This window comes from Oryctolagus cuniculus, chromosome 11 (assembly GCF_964237555.1).
Source record: "Oryctolagus cuniculus chromosome 11, mOryCun1.1, whole genome shotgun sequence".
Lineage (NCBI taxonomy): Eukaryota > Metazoa > Chordata > Mammalia > Lagomorpha > Leporidae > Oryctolagus > Oryctolagus cuniculus.
In genome coordinates this window covers 122,281,991-122,299,132 of record NC_091442.1, presented here as the reverse complement: position 1 = coordinate 122,299,132, position 17,142 = coordinate 122,281,991, and the positions used below count along the sequence as shown (strand labels likewise).

At 70.4% G+C, this 17,142-nt stretch overlaps 1 protein-coding gene across 1 annotated transcript in view; it reads right to left on the bottom strand.

Annotated features, from left to right (window-relative positions):
- The window catches only part of TAFA5 (TAFA chemokine like family member 5), a 125,725-nt gene extending 109,745 nt beyond the window's left edge, over window positions 1–15,980 (bottom strand). The window contains exon 1 of the mRNA XM_070051544.1: window positions 15,753–15,980. Coding sequence (XP_069907645.1) covers window positions 15,753–15,864 — 112 coding nt within the window. The 5' untranslated portion in view covers window positions 15,865–15,980. The remainder of the gene's footprint in view (window positions 1–15,752) is intronic.
- Between the last annotated feature and the right edge of the window lie 1,162 nt (window positions 15,981–17,142).

Here is a 17,142-nt window from a genome sequence, read left to right as displayed (position 1 = left end):
CGGCAGGCCGGGAGACCGATGGCAGGCGAGGGCGTGGCCAGCCGTGTCCCTGCACCTGTGTGATGGCGGGGATGGCTCCTGGGCAGAGGCTGGAGCCCCTGCAGGTCCCTGGTGACCGCCAGGACAGCCCCGGGCGGGGGCTTCTGGGAGCCTCAGTCAGCCTGGGGCTGGCAGCCGAGTGCAGTGAGAACAGCAGCTCCCCTCTGACCCTGTGTCTGCGGAGCCCCCTGAGGGTGAGTCTCGGCCATGCACCGGGCTCCCGGGGTGGGGCAGGGACCCTGAACCCTGTGGGCAACGCCTGGGAGCTCGGCCGGCTCCCCGCCGGGGCCTCGGCACTGCTGCTGCCCCCGTTTCCCAGACAACAGGACTGAGGCCTCCTCCTGGGCCTCCCACACTGGGGAGGGAGCCAGCCTCAGCCCGAGCCCTGCCCGCCTCGGTGTCAGCGCCATGTGAGCCCTGAGGGTCGAGCCGGCACCCAGAGGGGACCTGGGGCCTGGGCCAGCCCCGCCCCCGCGGGCGCCCGCTGCGATTGCTTCATTAGTGAGGAGAAAGAAAGGGGCTTTTCATGCACACGGCCCTGCCTGCACTGTCCCACGCGAGCGTCCCGGGCTGGGGCACTGCGGGCTGCGCCCGGACCCTCTCCCACCCCTGCCCACGGCGCCCGCCCGGGAGGTGTCGAGCCGTGGGCACAGCCAGGGATGCCCGCAGGTGGGGTCAGGGGTCTGAGCGCAGGACGGAGCGTGGGGAGCTGGGAACGATTTCTGGGCCGGGATCGGAGGCCCCGGTGGCCCTGAGCCAAGCCGGCAGGCAGAGGCCGGATGTCCGTGTGCCGGGCAGCTCCGTGCCAGCCTCCCGGGCACGGCCCTCGCCCCAGGCGGCTTGGGGAGAAGGGTGGGGGGCGGGGCGGGAGCAGGGCCCCCAGCACGCAGGCCTGAGAGGGAGGCCCGGGCACCAGCCCCCAGGGACCACCAGCTGGTCACCTCCCCAGTTCTGCGGAAGAGCTGCAGGCCCAGGGCTCCGAGCGCCTGGTCCCGGACTCCCGGCAGCTGGGCGGCCCTGCACAGGGCGCCGCCAGCGGACGTCCACACACCCCACAGACAGGGCATCTCAGGCCTTTGATGAGGTCAGGGGGTTCCAGGCCTGGAGAAGGAGGCGGGCGCTCTGCCAGGGAGGGCTGGGGTCTCCTGCGCTGCCCGGGAGGTGGGCCCAGCCCGGGCCGACAGGGGGGTTGCAATCACCGACCCCCAGGAAGGCGTCAGCATCCAGTGGGGGTCCATGGCCTCATGTACGCGGGGCCACCCCTGCCCCGAGCCCCATGGCCTGGTCGTGGACATGCTAGCAAGCCACAGAATCGGCGAGGTCTGGGGACGCGGCTTCCCCAGGACAGTGACAAGGGGCACCTGACCTTGCCAGGGCTTTTCAAGGCTGTCTCTGAGCTCTGGCCCGGCCAAGCCCCGCCCACCCACGGCAAAGACGGGCATCGGGGGGTCGGGCCCCCGTTCTGCACAAGGCTAATGTCACAGCGATGGTGATGCCGCCGTCTGCGGCAAACATTCCACTCGCTTAAATTACACCACAAGCACGTGTCCGGGGTTCTGGGGACAGGAGAATGGGAACGGTGAGAATTAAACGGTGCAAAGGGGCCGGATGTGCTGAGATCACCGGGAAGAGCATCAAGAAAAGCCGTTAATATGTAGTTAAAAAATTCTTAATCTCCACGAGCATATGCCATTCCACCTCGTTCTGATCAACTGCAACGTAAAACCCGCTCCTCGCCCCCGCCCGGGTTTACCGCCATCTGGTTTAATTAGTCCTCGGGTAGCGCGCCATAAAGTTAATGGCAGGAACGGCGCGGGGCCAATCAGAGAGCCGCCTGCCACGGCCTCATTTCCCCAAGTTTGCCTCTCTCACCCGGCTGGCGGGGAGGTCAAGGCCAGGGGTTGCATGGCGGTGGCGGGCGGCAGAGGGCACCGGGAGCGGATGTGCCAGGTGGGGTGGGGCGGGGCGGGGCAACCCCCCGGGCTGCCCCTGTCCTGGGCAGAGGGGGTCCCTGGGTTCCACCCACTGCAGGATGGACGCCTGCCCACAAAGCCTTGCCCACCTGCTAGGGACTCCAGCAGGAGGCGCTGGCATGCGCCAGGCGTGGCTCCAGCAGCCATTGTCCCTAAGTCCCCAGATGACTCCTCCCTCTGGGTGCCTGCCAGGCTCTCCAGGGAGGCCCCTCCCCACCTGGACCCGGGAGGCCCCTGTCCCACCTGGACCTGGAGGCCCCTGTCCCTCCTGTACCTGGGAGGCCCCTCCCCACCTGGACCTGGAGGCCCCTGTCCCTCCTGTACCTGGGAGGCCCCTGCCCCACCTGGACCCGGGAGGCCCCTGCCCCACCTGGACCTGGAGGCCACTGTCCCACCTGGACCTGAAGGCCCCTCCCCACCTAGACCTGAAGGCCCCTGCCCCACCTAGACCTGAAGGCCCCTGTCCCACCTGGACCTGGAGGCCCCTGTCCCTCCTGTACCTGGGAGGCCCCTGTCCCACCTGGACCCGGGAGGCCCCTGCCCCACCTGGACCTGGAGGCCACTGTCCCACCTGGACCTGAAGGCCCGTGTCCCTCCTGGACCTGAAGGCCCCTGCCCCACCTGGACCTGGAGGCCCCTGTCCCTCCTGGACCCGGGAGGCCCCTGTCCCACCTGGACCTGGAGGCCCGTGTCCCTCCTGTACCTGGGAGGCCTCTCCCCACCTGGACCTGAAGGCCCGTGTCCCTCCTGGACCCGGGAGGCCCCTGCCCCACCTGGACCTGGAGGCCCGTGTCCCACCTGGACCTGAAGGCCCGTGTCCCTCCTGGACCCGGGAGGCCCCTGTCCCACCTGGACCTGGAGGCCCCTGTCCCTCCTGTACCTGGGAGGCCCCTGTCCCACCTGGACCCGGGAGGCCCCTGTCCCACCTGGACCTGAAGGCCACTGTCCCTCCTGTACCTGGGAGGCCTCTGTCCCTCCTGTACCTGGGAGGCCCCTGTCCCTCCTGTACCTGGGAGGCCCCTGTCCCTCCTGGACCCGGGAGGCCCCTGTCCCTCCTGGACCCGGGAGGCCCCTGTCCCACCTGGACCCGGGAGGCCCCTGTCCCACCTGGACCTGGAGGCCCCTGTCCCTCCTGTACCTGGGAGGCCCCTGTCCCACCTGGACCCGGGAGGCCCCTGTCCCACCTGGACCTGAAGGCCACTGTCCCTCCTGTACCTGGGAGGCCCCTGTCCCTCCTGGACCCGGGAGGCCCCTGTCCCACCTGGACCCGGGAGGCCCCTGTCCCACCTGGACCCGGGAGGCCCGTGTCCCTCCTGTACCTGGGAGGCCCCTCCCCACCTGGACCTGGAGGTCCCTGTCCCACCTGGACCCAGGAGGCCCCTGCCCCACCTGGACCCAGGAGGCCCCTGTCCCTCCTGGACCTGAAGGCCCCTGTCCCACCTGGACCTGAAGGCCACTGTCCCTCCTGGACCCGGGAGGCCCCTGTCCCACCTGGACCTGAAGGCCACTGTCCCTCCTGGACCTGAAGGCCCCTGTCCCTCCTGTACCTGGGAGGCCCCTGCCCCACCTGGACCCGGGAGGCCCCTGTCCCACCTGGACCTGAAGGCCCCTGCCCCACCTAGACCTGAAGACCCCTGTCCCACCTGGACCTGGAGGCCCCTGCCCCGCCTGGACCCAGGGGGCCCCTGCCCCACCTGGACCTGAAGGCCCCTGTCCCACCTAGACCTGAAGACCCCTGTCCCACCTGGACCTGGAGGCCCCTGCCCCACCTAGACCCGGGGGGCCCCTGCCCCGCCTGGACCCAGGGGGCCCCTGCCTCCTCTCCCCAGAGACAGCTCTGAGCTGAGGCTCAGCCACACGCCGGCTGCGAGGCTGTGGTGCGCCCCGCTCGGCCCCTCTGTGGTTTCACTGTGAGAACAGAAATGGCCATGCTGATTCCTTGTGACTTTTGGGACCAGAGAGGAAGGTTAAAGCACCCGGACCAGAGCCGGCATCCCCTATGGACGGCAGTTTGAGTCCCGACTGCTCCACTTCCCATCCAGCTCCCTGCTAATGCACCTGGGAAAGCAGTAGAAGACGGCCCAAGTCCTTGGGCCCCTGCACCCGCGTGGGAGACCTGGAAGAAGCTCCTGGCTCCTGGCTTTGGATCGGCGCAGCCTTGGCCGTTGTGGCCATCTGGGGAGTGAACCAGTGGATGGAAGACCTCTCTCTCTCTCTGCTTCTCAAACACATAAATAAAACAAAACAGAAAAGGGAGGGCAGCCCCTCAGCGCCCAGCACAGGCCAGGAGGAGGCGGCGGTGGGGGCACAGGCCCAGCCTGGCAGAGCAGAGCAGGGGCGATGGCAGGGCAGGCCCCGTTTGCTGGGGAACGCTCAGGTCTCCCCACGCCTGGGCAGGGCGCCCCCTGCAGGGAGAATGGAGGAAGGCTCCTTGGCAGCTGGGGGCGAGTGCCTGCCTGGGGAACACATGCCACTCACACACTGTGCCCGCCCTCACAGCCAGGTCACTTCCCCTTGGTGCCCAGGACCCGGCGAGCAAGCAGGCAGGGGAGGAGGAAGCGGGAGAGGAGAAGGTGGCTGTTGCCTCCGTCAGCCCCAAGCAGGAGGCACCCGGCCCAGTGTCCTGCAGGGGCCTCAGCACAGGGGGCCGAGGCGTGGAGGCCAGGCTGGGCAGCTTCCTGGCCAATAGGTAGTGGCCATGCTGGTGGCTCCGGGCCACACACAGAGCACACTCAAGCCCGCCGGGGACGCCTGGGCGCCCTGCAGTGCTGGAGGGGACGCCCAGGCTGAGGCTGCCCACGCGAGGCAGGGAAGCAAGTCCACACCCCCCCTTCCTGCTGGGCTCACCCACGGCCTGGACCAGGTGAGCGTGGAGGAGGGCAGGAGAGCTTCCTGGAAGAGGCAGCCTTCGACACAGCCCACAGGGGCCACGGCAGGACTCGCTGGCCCCGCAGGCCCTCCTGGGAGCACCCATCGTTGGAAGCAGCTCCAGGCAGGTTCGCGCCTTCTCTTCTCTGATGGTTTGCTCCTGCGTCAGCTCTGCAAGCTGGACTCCGGCGGAACGTGTTCTCACTACGCCCTCCGAACTTGAGCAAGGCGCAGCGCGGAGCCCAGGCGGTGGGGCTGTCCTGGGCCTCGGGGACCCCACGGGCGCCCTGTCCTCAAGTGGGCCCGGCTCACTTCTCAGGCAGGGGCTCCGCCCACCTGTCCATGCCGCAGGTGCAGGTGCAGGCCTGGGGCAGAGCTGTCCTAGCAGTGGACAGGCGTGAAAGGAGGCCTCTGGAGGCTGGCCGGGCCCCCGCCTCCGCCCTGGCTGACCCCCGGAAGCCCCCGCCCTCCCGGCCTCCGATTCCTGTGCCTGCAGAGCCAGGGGAAAGCAGTGGCCCTGAGCACCAGGGCTTCCCAGGGCACAGGCCCTGGCCTCTGCGCTCCAACCAACAGGAAATGCCATTGTCCCTGGGCCGGGGGCGCTCCCGTGGCAGAGGTGGGAACAGGGGCTCAGGAGCCCTGGGCCCCTCCTTCCAGCCAGTCTTCCAGTCCACGGTGCTCCGAGGGGCGTGGCCACGGGAGAAGAGACACACTCGGGCCATGCCTGCTGCCGGGGGCGGCGCCCTGGCTGCCTTCTCCCTGGTCCCGTCAGGAGGCCTGTCTCCTCCATGTTTCTCCCACGCTCAGGCGTGACACGGCTCGCCTCTGTGGCGACACACACGAAGTGCTGGCACCCGGCTGTGCCCAGAAACGTCCTCTTGGCTGGGGGTGTGGACCTGCGTGAGGACAGATGGGTCCCTGGCCGTCCGGGCAAACAGATTCAGTCCCAAAGGCAGATGACGCTGGGTGTGCAGTGCCCCGTCCACGCGGCTGTGCCCCGTCGCAGCGACGGAGCAGGTGGGGTGAAAGGTCACGTGTCGTCTCTGAGCTAAGAAGGCCCAGGGCGTCCCCCGTGCAGACGCCAGGGCCAGCGGCCAGCGGCCGGCCAGTGCCGCAGCTGTGCTCTGCTCACAGCTGCTGCCCTGCCTCGCCGAGCCGTGTCCGGGGCTCCAGCCCAGCCCCTGGCTCACACGCGCCTGGACTCCGGACTCCAGCGGGGCTGGGTTCTGGTCACTTCCCTCCGGGGCTCCCAGTCAGCTGGGGGAGGCGCCTGGGGAGAGAAATGGCAGTCACAGTGGCGGAGGCGGGCTCGGGGAGGGCAGGCCCGGCGCTCCACGGCGAGGACCCCATCTGGATGCCATGTTCAGCCCGGGGCTGGGTCTGGACGGCGAGGCCACATGTGAGCAGGTGTCCCGAGGTCTCAGGGCCTGGTGGGGCTGGGGCCGCGTGCCCAGAGGAGCTGGCTCCATGCAGGGAGTGGCTGGGGCAGGGGGCATCGAGGCTGTGCCGAGGGGAGGGGGCTCCCGGCAGGGCGGGGAGTGCCTGCGGGGAGGGGTCAGCTGTCCAGGCGGCTGCGCTGCAGAGTCCCCTTCCTCGTCCTGAGAGGCAGCGGCGCCGAGACACAACTCGTCCTTGTTTTCACTCGGACTTGGAAGTGGCCCAGCCGCTGAGACCCTGGCACCCCCAGCCACCTGCCTGGCTGCTCGCGGGGCCTGAACGCCCAGGGGTGGCCCAGGCCTGCTGCCCCCACGTGGGCCACGCACCCTGGCGAGGCGTCCACACAGGCTCCGTGCCGGCACCACTACCCTCTGTGTCTGTGGCTCCAGAAGCAGGAAGTGAGCGGACTGGCGCCAGCTGCGGGCTCAGCCTGCGCCCTGAGCGGAGGTGACAGCAGCGGGAGCTTCCTGGGCTGTGCCGGTGGACAGAAGCCCCCGACCCCTGAGGAGGTGACGGAGACAAGAGTGACATCCGAAGTCACCACGATGGCAGCACGGGGGGGGGGGCATGGGGGAGGGGCCGGGTGTCTCTCCTGTAGCTCGGGGCATCCTCAGACCAGACGCTCTTGTCTTTTTATTTTTATTTTATTTTTTTGACAGGCAGAGTTAGACAGTGAGAGAAAGAGACAGAGAGAAAGGTCTTCCTTCCATTGCTTCACCCCCCAAATGGCTGCCACAGCCGGTGCTGTGCTGATCCGAAGCCAGGAGCCAGGTGCTTCTCCTGGTCTGCCGTGGGGTGCAGGGCCCAAGCACTTGGGCCATCCTCCACTGCACTCCCTGGCCACAGCAGAGAGCTGGCCTGGAAGAGGGGCAACCGGGACAGAATCTGGAGCCCTGACCGGGACTAGAACCCAGAGTGCCGGCGCCGCAAGGCGGAGGATTAGCCTAGTGAGCCGCGGCGCCAGCCAAGATGCTCTTGTCTTTAAAAGCCGGTTCCCTGTGTTCCATCCTGGAACCTCAGGATTGGAGAAGGAAGCAAAGCGAGACTGAAAGGGCCCTGGGTAGCGAGGGCCACGGGCAGCCACGGCCACGGGCATCGAGGGCCCCGGGCAGCCAGGGCCTGTCCCGTCTCTGGCACGGCTGCCTGGCGCAAGGTGCGGCCTCCTCCGTCCGTGTCGGGCCTGCAGACGCCGCAGCCCGGGCCTCCCACTCCGTCGTCTGTGCTCTCACGGATGCCCCTCGCCCTTTGCCCAACCTGGGGCTCACGTCCTGAGCTCACGGGTCCCTGAGCTCCCAGAGTGCCTCTGTCCAAGGCTGTGGGTGCTGGCTCTGGGAGCTCCAGGGTGCAGAATCAGATCAGAGTGGGTGGCCGGGGAACCACTGTCTCCAGCCTCAGTGCACGGTCACCACACACCTGGCACACACCAGGTTCTACCACCGAATGGCCAAACCCCACCCGTCCCCAGGGCGTCCCTCCCAGGGGAGCCGACCTCACCCCTCCGGGAGCTTGCGGGCGTGGGCGAGCTCTGGGGACAGGCAGGACCTCAGAGGCACAGCGCAGGGGAAACAGCCTGCGTCCCCAGGCAGAACACGGCGGGAGAGAGACAGAGATGACGCGGGGACGGGCACGGCGGGCGCCTGCGTGGCTGCCACCGTCCGGAGCTGCAGGACACAAGTGAGCACCGATTAGTCAGCACAGGCCCGGTCCATCCATCACCGGCACTTAGCCACACTCGGCCACTGCCGCCCGCTACCGGAGCTTCGGCAGAGACGGCGTGGTGCCTGCGGTGTGCGGGCTCAGCCGGCGTCGGGTGCCCGGCAATTCAGCTCCTGCAGAATGGTGGCGGGAGGACCCCCAACAATGCCCCGAGGCTCCTGCCGTGGCCTGCGCAGCCGCAGGTACACCTCGACCGGGAAAGCGCCCAGGCCAGCTCCTCCCTGGGCGCGACTCCGCTGTCAGCAGCGGGGCCGCTCTTGGGCAGCCGAGCCAGGGAGAACCCCCCCGGCCTGTTGGTTATGCGATGGGGGTTGAAAAGGCGCAAACTCGAGGAGGCCCGCAGACAGGACGCTGAACACCGGGCACAAACCCTCAGGGCAGAGAGCGTGGCCAGGTGCGGGTGGTCAGCGGGGACCCCGGGAGCACCACTTGGGGGAGGTCCAGGCCTCTGGACCAGGTGGGACTCCCGGGGCATCTCTGGGAGGTGGCCCTGCCCCTCTCTCGGCCAGCAAGCACAGGGTACAAGCCAGGGGCTGGGTGCCCAAAGGGGGCGTTTGCCACCTGGGGCTCTCGGAGAGAAGACCGGCCACACCCGGCCTGCCCCCAGCCCTGCCCCTGCCCTGGGTGCACACTGGGGTCTCCCTGGGGCAGCGAAGGTTCCAGAGCCCACCTCCCCCCATCAGATCTCCCAGGACCCCGGGGGTCTCTGCCGGGCAGGTCCCCTCTGGTCCTCCAGGGTCTTCTATGTCCTCCTGTCGCCGTGCACAGCCCCACATCTGAGCCCGTCCTGGCCCCGGCCAGAAACACACCCCCTCCAGACACCCTGGCATCTGTAAGATGACCTGGGGACAAAGTTGTGCTGTCAGCAACCTCCCCTGTGTCCCGGCGCTCCCCACCCCTAACGGGCCTCCCCCAGGCTGTCTCCAGGAGCAGGCAGTCAGCGGCGGGGCCCCTCCCCCGTGCAGGCCAGGGCATGCGATGTTGTGTCAAGGACGGTCCAGAGAGGGAAATGCAAGGCCAAGTGGACGGACGCCGGCCTGGGGGAACCAGGCCTCAGGGCAGGTCCAGGACGTGAGGCCCCCGGGAGAGCTGACCCCGCTCGGCCCAACCCGCACATGGGGTCCACACCGTGGCAGCTGCAGGATGGGCCAGGGCAGCTGAGCCCCATGGTCAGGGCGGGGGGGGGGGCTGGGGCTGCAGGAGGCGACCCAGGCAGCGGCTGCAAAGGCTGCAGGCTCCCGGCCCCAGCAGGTACCAGGGCACACGCAGCAGGCCAGGAGTGGACGCCCGGCCATGCACGAGGGACACAGGGCCCAGGGCAGCGGAGATGGACGTGACGGGACAGGGGCACTGCTAGCCAGAGGGCTGTGCCTGCGCAGGGGGCTTCCCGGTGGGGGCCCGACCAGCGGCTCCATCCCAGACAAGCGGCAAACGCCCTGGGCACCGGCCACTGCCTTACCCACGTCCTGCCCGTTCCTCCCAGCGCCATCTGTGCACTGAGGTGGCCGCGCATGGTTCTGGGACAACCTCACCCCTGGGGGCCTCAGTGACGCCCCTCCCCCCCGCGTCACCAGGAACACCAGGGTCCTGGGTGACTCACATCTCAATTAGCCCGGTCCCTGCAGGAAGCGGGAGCCGGGCCTGCTGGCACCGAGCTCTCCACCCCAGCCTGGCGCCTCCCGGCTCAGCAGCCGGGGCTCCAGGCACCCGGAGGCCGGCCCCAGCCCTGGCTCCGAGACCCCTGGCTGAGTCCGTTTCTGCTCGCCTGGCACCACAACAGCCAAGTGACCGCCTCCAGCTGAACTCACACCGGACGTGTCTGCACAGCCGCGTTCACTTCTCTGTGTGAACTACAGGCCGAATCCCACAGGAGCACGCGGCCCGGGCAGCGGAAGCAGAAAGCACACGCTCCTCACGCGGACCGGCGCTGGGCAGGGCCCCGGGGACGGCTGCGGGCGCCACGCAGCAGCCAGCACGGAGGGGGCCGTCGTGGTGTGCGCCCGGGCCGTGGCAGCCGAGGCCGGGAGCCGCGGGGTCCCTGCGCCTCCTCCTCCCCACCCGTCAGTTCCTGCCTCCCACTCGGCCCAGGAGGACTCTCCAGGGCGGCGGTTCACGGCGGGTCCGGCTGAAGCCCCACGGAGTCTGAGGATGCCAGGTGGGAGGCTGAACCTGGGGCTGCCGAGGGGTGTGCACACGTGTGTGCTCCCGCGTGCCGTGTGTGCACACCCAGAGCACCGCACGTCCCGGAATGTGCGCCGCTACAGCACTTCTGCACCTGTTGGGCTGCACGCATGTCAACTGCATGGCCCATCCGTGTGCCCGCCCACACCACGGACACAGCAGCTCGTCCCACGTGTGGCATAAATCCAGGGAGCCAAGGTCCACCCGTGCCCCCAGAAATCCTGGCTCTACCACAGGGCGGATGGAGGTGGCCGAGGGCCCGCGGGAGCGGCGGAACTGCCCGGAAGCGGAGGCACCCTGGGCTGCAGACACCCAGGGAGCCCCTGGGAGCAGGGCAGGCAGCTCAGCCAGCAGGCAGGTGACGGGTGGGTGACAGGCAGGGCACTGGGACACAGCGGAGCCTGCAGGCCACCGTGAACCTCCCCACCCCCGTGCAGGCTCCCGCTCTGCAAAATAAGAGTCTCGGGAATACCAGACGCCCTCCCTCCCCTCCCCTCCCCTCCCCTCCCCTCCACTCCCCTCCCCTCCCCGAAGACATCGCAGACCGCCCCGGGGGGATAAGCTACACGGCTCAGAGCCCGCAGGCCTGCCGGGGCCGGGACGAGACGCAGGGGAGAGGCAGACACGCACGCCGGCCCCTGCGTGGAAGACGCTTCGTGCCACAGCCAGGAAACACCAGGACGGGCGAGCCAGAGCAGGGGCTGCCCCAGGGCCGGGCCACCTTCGGCCGGCACGTCTGGACGCGGGACGCTGCTCCAGGCCCCGCCACGGAGAAGGAACCACAAGTGCGGGAGCTCGGGGCGGGGAGGACTCTGTGGACGGGGCTGAGGCGGCCGGGAGCTCTGTGAGCCGCGAGTCCCCCAGCCGCCGCCCGGCTCGGTCTGACTTCCCTGTAAGCACACAGGGCCGGCGCCGGTGCACCTGCAGGGCCCGGCAGCCGGCTGCTCCCTGTGCTCCAGCTATGCCCTGGCCCTTGCGAGCCGGGCCTGGCCGGGTGTGCGCCTGTGCCTGCAGGTGCGCAGGTGCTGAGGTGCCCAGGTGGACATGCCGTCTCCCCAGAGCCTTCCTACCAGGGCAGCGACAGGGCAGGTCACCCCCAAGGGCACCGGCCCCCAGGCAGCGGCAAGGTGCCGGGAAGGCAGTTAGGCTGGGAGCCGTGCAGGTCGGGCGGCGGCCTCTCCTCCCCCTGCAGACGGCAAGACGGACCCCGGGTGCAAAGGCGGAAGGGGCAGACGGGAACCGCGGGGCCTTTGTCTCTCCCAGGGCAGGCGTCCCCGGAGCTGGCCCATCGGAGACGGCCTGGGGGCGTCTTCCGGGCCTGTGCCAGGACCGACCCCAGCCCACGGTCTGCGATGCCTCTGAAGTTTCTGCCCTGGAGGCCCCCTCGGGAGCAGTGTCCAGGGCTGGGGCCTGCCAGCGCAGGGTGGACAGAGACGCCCGCTGGCCTGCAAAGACCCTCGGCTTCGGGCAGTCCTGAGCGGCGTGACCCAGGGAAGGTGGCGAGGGGGAGGAGGCGGGACAGTGGTGGCCTGGAAGCCGTGGGGGGAGGGCTCGAGTCTGCCACCCTGGAGGCAGAGGGACCACCCAGGCAGACGCTGCTGTGGGCGGGGGATCCCGGGCACTGGGGTGCAGGCGGCGGTGGCCCTGATGGACAGTGTCTCCAGGAAGGACAGGGCAAGGCAGGCTGGGCACAGGGACAGCACCACGGGCAGCCCCGCGGGAGCACGGAGCTGGCCGCTGCTACCTCCAGGCCTGGGAGGTCCCTGACCTGCTGGGCAGGAAACCGGGCGGCAGAGAGAGAGGTTGCCCACCGAAAGATCTCGCCAGGACGCAGAGCCTGGCCCAGGCCGCCCCCCCCCCCCCGCTTCCGCTGCCCCTGTGTGCTGCCCGCTGCAGCCTTTCCCACCAGGACCTCGGCCCCAGGACGGCAGCCGTGCCGCCTGTGACACTGCCTCCAGGCCGGGGCACGGCGGGACCCGCGCACTGCTCACTAAGCCGCCAGGGGCTGCGCTCTGCTCTCAGCCATGTGCCCGAGTGGGCGTTCTGCCCCCCAAGTCTCACTCCGGCAGCTGTGGACAGACAGCTCCAGAGCCAGGTCCCCTCCCCGGGCAGGAGAGCCGGAGCCCCGGCAGGGATGCACTGGGGACCAGGCCACCTCTCCTGGGAACAGGGGGCGCCGGGGACCAGTGGACGCGGGGTGCAGGGTGGCCTGTTGAAACAGCTGTGCCAGCCTGGGCTCCAGCGCAGGCCCCCGGCGTCCTCCCAGCCCCTGCCCCCCGCCCGGGGGCCCCGGGGTGACAGGTGGCAACCTGGAGGGGTCCTTTGTGTCAATGCAACACGGAGCCTGGGAGCCTGCAGCTGTGGGGCGTGTCGGGAAGCGTTTCCATGTGCTGCTGCCTCCTCCCCGTTCCTGGGGCCACGTCGTCACACCGAGTCCCGTGACTGCACCCACGGGAGCCACCTGAAGAAGCTCCACGCCACACAGGTGATCTGCAGTTCTCACTCCGTGTGGCGGGGTGGGTGGCAGGCCCTGGGCCGGGAGCCCCGAGCCGGGCAGCCCTGTGGGTCCGGTGTCCTGCGGCCTGGGGAGGTCAGGCCCACTAAGGGCCTGGAGCTGGTGGGGCCCGAGGGGGCGTCCCCTGCCCCCGTCTCAGCCCTGGGCTCCTGCCCAGGGTCTCTGCAGTGCAAACCTTTAGAGGGCAGAAAAAGGCCTGCTCCGTGCTGACCCCCGGGCCTGGGGCTCCAGGAATAAACCCTCCAGGGAGAGAGACCGGGCTGCCCCCAGGGGAAGGCGGCGGTGCGCCCAGCCAGCCCAGGGCCCATAGACTGAAGCCGGACAGGGAGAGAAACACAAGTCGGGAAATTAACTTTTGCCCAGGGCTGGCGACGCTGCTCTCCCAGGACCCTGGCGCCACAGCCCAGCCGCAGGAGGGGGCACACCGCGCACTGGGCAGGACCACCAGGTTCCCTGGCATCCTGCCCCGCGCTTCCACCGGCCCGGGGCACAGCGAGGCTTCCCCGGCGCGAGCGGCCGGCCGCGCGCCGGCCTCCTCCCACGCCGGTCCCCCGCGCTCGCTCGCTCGCAGGCTCCCGGTCGCCGCTGCCCCTCGCGCAGTCCCCGCCGCCCCCTCCCCGCGGGAGGACAGGCCTGGGCCGCGTCGCCATGGCAACGCGCCCAGCGGCGGTGCTGCAGGGCCCGCTGCAGCCGGAGGGGGGCGCGCGTGCCCCGGAGAAGGCGCAGAAGCCGGAGCGGCCCCGCATCCCAGGGCGCAGATGGCCACGCAGGCTCGCGGGGCAGGGCGGCTGGATTCCGCGTGATCCCGGCTGGATCCCCTGGTTCACACCTTGGGTCTACCTCCTCCCTCAACAAGAATTCCCGCTGGCAGCACAAACAAAACTCCACCGACAAGGATGCTGACCGCTCTCCCGGGCTCCACAGGGCCCGGGAGGGAGACCCGGCCACTTGCGTTTTATTTGCCTTATCAATTCTAAAACAAAACACAAAACCGAAAAAGGCCAATTTCCCCCCCTCTGGGGCTGCAGCTCCGAGCTCTAAGTTACAGTGATGGCGGTGGTGATGAAGATGATGGTGGTGATGAAGATGAAGTGGTGCTCACTCCGGGGCTCAGGGGAACCTTTTCATCTCTCCAAGTGCACCCCCGGTGTCGCCGGATGCCTCAGCACACGTTGCCTCGCTGTCCGGTTACCCTGATACAGAGAACAGGAGCAGCCGCGAGAACGTGGCTGGCCCGGGCTTCTGTTACTAAGGATCTGTGCCACTCGGGGTGAGGCGTCTGCACCCCACGTCCTTGTGGAGGTGGAAGAGCTCCTTCCGGAACACCAGGGAGGCCTCCCGGCGAGGGGTGAGGGTGCCCGGGGACCGCTGGGCGGGCATGTGGCTGCCCGCGGGCACCCCGTCTTCCTGGGACCGACACGATGGTACCAACTTCGGCTCAGCTGCAGGGTGTGCACAGGGGAAGGCCACGCGCAGGGAGCAGTGGGGTTTGGAGGGGCTAGCGGGGTGCAGGGGGGAGGCAGGGGCGCAGGGGGCACCGGGGAGTGCAGAAACGGCAGTCACCGACCCATGTCCCATACTTCCCTGCAGCTCTTCCTGTGCCCACCTGCAGGGACCCGTGTGTGGGGCCGGCCCTGGGCTCTCGGAGGGGGCCCCAAGGACACTTCCTGGGACCCAGGCAGCCAGCCTCCCCACACCCCACAGCGTGCCCCCAGGATGAGCTCTGCCATGAACCCTTTCCCATCTCCGGGAACTCGCCCTGGGGGTCCCCGGGGGGAGCCTGCCCAACTGCAGCCCGAAGGCCCCGGGGAGCCCCCTTGACCCCCCAGATCCTGCTCCGCGCCTTCCGAGGGGCTGGAGCCTGGGGTGGCAGGGCCAGAACCCGCGCGGCGCCCAGGCGGTCGGGACCAGCAGGACGCTCCTGCCCTGCCCAGTCGGGCCAGCGGGCCGCGCTGTCCCAGGACTCCGCCACCGCGGCCGCTGCGGTCCCGATCTAGAGGCGGGCGGCCGGATGCGACACCGCGGCCCGGGCTCCGGAGGTGGCGGCGGAGTCGGGGAGGGAGCGCGGCACTGGCCTCTTTTTTTTTTTTTTTTTTGTTAAGAATCCATATTTTTCCGTCACCTCCCGCGCCCATGGCAATTCTCCATGACAGGTGCTCCCCAGCGCCCGTACCTTCCTCCCGCGGAGACCAAAACGCACCAGGAGCCCACCAAGCCCGCACCACCGCGGCCCCAGCCAGTGCGGGACGCCGACCCCCGCCCCCCCGCCCCCCGCCTTCCGCCCAGCCCAGCAGCTGCGGCCGAGAACCCGGACGCGGACCCGATCCTTCCGTCCCGAGTGTGCCCGGCTCATCGCAGCCCCGCGCCCCGGACCAGCCCGGAGCCCGCGGGCGCTCGCCCCCGCCCCACACCCTCCCGGGGCGCCGAGCAGCTCGACCCTCCCCGGCCCGGGCCCGCGGCCCGCAGGGCGCCCGCGGCAGCAGGGGCCCTCTCCGGCGGCCCAGCCCTCACTTCGCTGTTCGAAGAGGGCGCCCGGCGAGCCCGCTTCCTAGGGAGCAGAGCCCCGGCCGCGCGCCCCCGGCAGGAGTGCCGCGGGCAGCGGGCAGGGCGCTCCACCGACTCCCGGGAGGCGCCGCCCGCCCGCCCGCCCGCCCGGACCTGCCGCCGCCTCTGGAGCGCGCAGCTCGGCCGGGAAGCCGCTGGCGGGGCTCCGACCGCCGGCCTGGACCCGGAGTGGCGACAGCGCCCGGGCAGCCGCGGGCACCGGCGCGCAGGGACGCGCCGCGCCACCCGGGGCCTGGCGCCCGGGCCCTGCCCCGGACTCGCGGGAGGGAGGCTCCGGCAGAGGCGTGCAGCCCCGAAGTGCCAAAGCGCCGGGGGTCCGGCGGACCGCGGAGGACCGGCCGGGACCCGGGGCCGGCGCGCCACGCGCTCGCAACTCCGCACCGACTCCGGGCGGCCGGCGGGGAGCCCCGCCGGGGGCGGGACTGGGCCGTGCGGGGCCCGGGTCGCGCCGTACTCACTGCAGTATGCGATGAGAAGGCTGGCCAGGATCATGAACGCCCAAAAAGTTGAGGACATGCTGGGCAGGGCGGCCGCATCTTGCCGGCTGCTGGTCCTGGGCGATGGCGCCATTGAAGCCGCGGCGCCCGCGCGGGGGGCAGCAGCGCGTCTCAGCAGCCGGCCCTGCCCGCGCCCCCGCGCCGGCCTCCACGTGCGGGCCCCGCGCGCGCCATCCTCCTCCTCCTCCTCCTCCTCCTCCGCCGCCGCCGCCGCCGCCGCCGCTGCCGCCGCCGCCGCCGCCGCTGCTCCCGGCCCACTGCGCCCCGCGCCGGCCCGGCCCGCGCCGCGCCCGCGCCGCCCGCGCCCGCGCCCGCGCCCGCGCCGGCCCGCCCGGGGATGTCGGCCCCGCGGATCTGGGCGTCGCTGCGCGCCCTGGCTCAGCGCGCCTCGGCACCAGTGAGAGCGGCGCGCCTGGCGCGCGTGCCCGGCGCCGCGGGGGCCCCGCGCCGGCCCCGGGACCCGTGGCGGAGGCAGACGGAGGGGCAGGCGCGCCTCTGGATGGCGACAGAGACGGCCCAGCGCGCTCTGGGCCAGGCCCGTGTGAAGTTTGTGGACGCGGGCCCTGCGCTGTGGTCTTGGACCTCGCCTAGGGGCGCCCTCCGGGACTTGGAGCTGGGGTTTGCTCCTGGGGCCTGCGACACGGATGTGCCCGGGCACTCCTGCCCCTGGTTGTGCGTGGGCGTCCCTGGGCCCACGGGCGCGTGGCCTTGGACCCACACAGGGTCCGCCAGGCCTGGCCCCCTCAGGGCTCCTGCACTTTCCTGGGGTCTGCCGGGAGTGCGGACCCAGGATCCTCCCGCGCCCTGCCTTGGCCTGCCCCCTCACCCTGGCCTCTGCTGGTGCTGCGTGAGCCCCTCCTTGTCCCCCCAGAGTCCCTGCACACAAGCCCCAGGCTGAGCAGGGTCCCCGTGAGTGCCAGCATTTTATTCGCTAGTTAATTCTCATCTGCAAACCCATGTGGAGAGTCCCTGCGTCCTTTCTCTACCCCCTCACCTGCAAGTCCAAGTCCAATTCCGGGAGCTGCTGCCCCCGCCCAGCCGCGCACCCAGCCCCCACCCCCTTCCTGCAGGGCTCCCTCTGGATGCCTGGGGTCTTCCGTCCTGCGCCAGAAGGGGGAGCTCCAGCCCCCAGGAGGTCCTGCGCAGCCTGGGACCCTCTCCAAGCCAGGGGGCTGGGCAAGCAAGGCCAGCAGCGCCACCCCTCCCCCTCCCCCCGGGCCGGGAGACCTCTGAGACCACGGGGCAGCTCTCTGCAGGCGGGGGATGCGACCCTGCCACACACAGGCACCCATGTGCACGCAACACCACACACGTGCAGACATGCAACCCTGCCACACACGGGCACCCATGT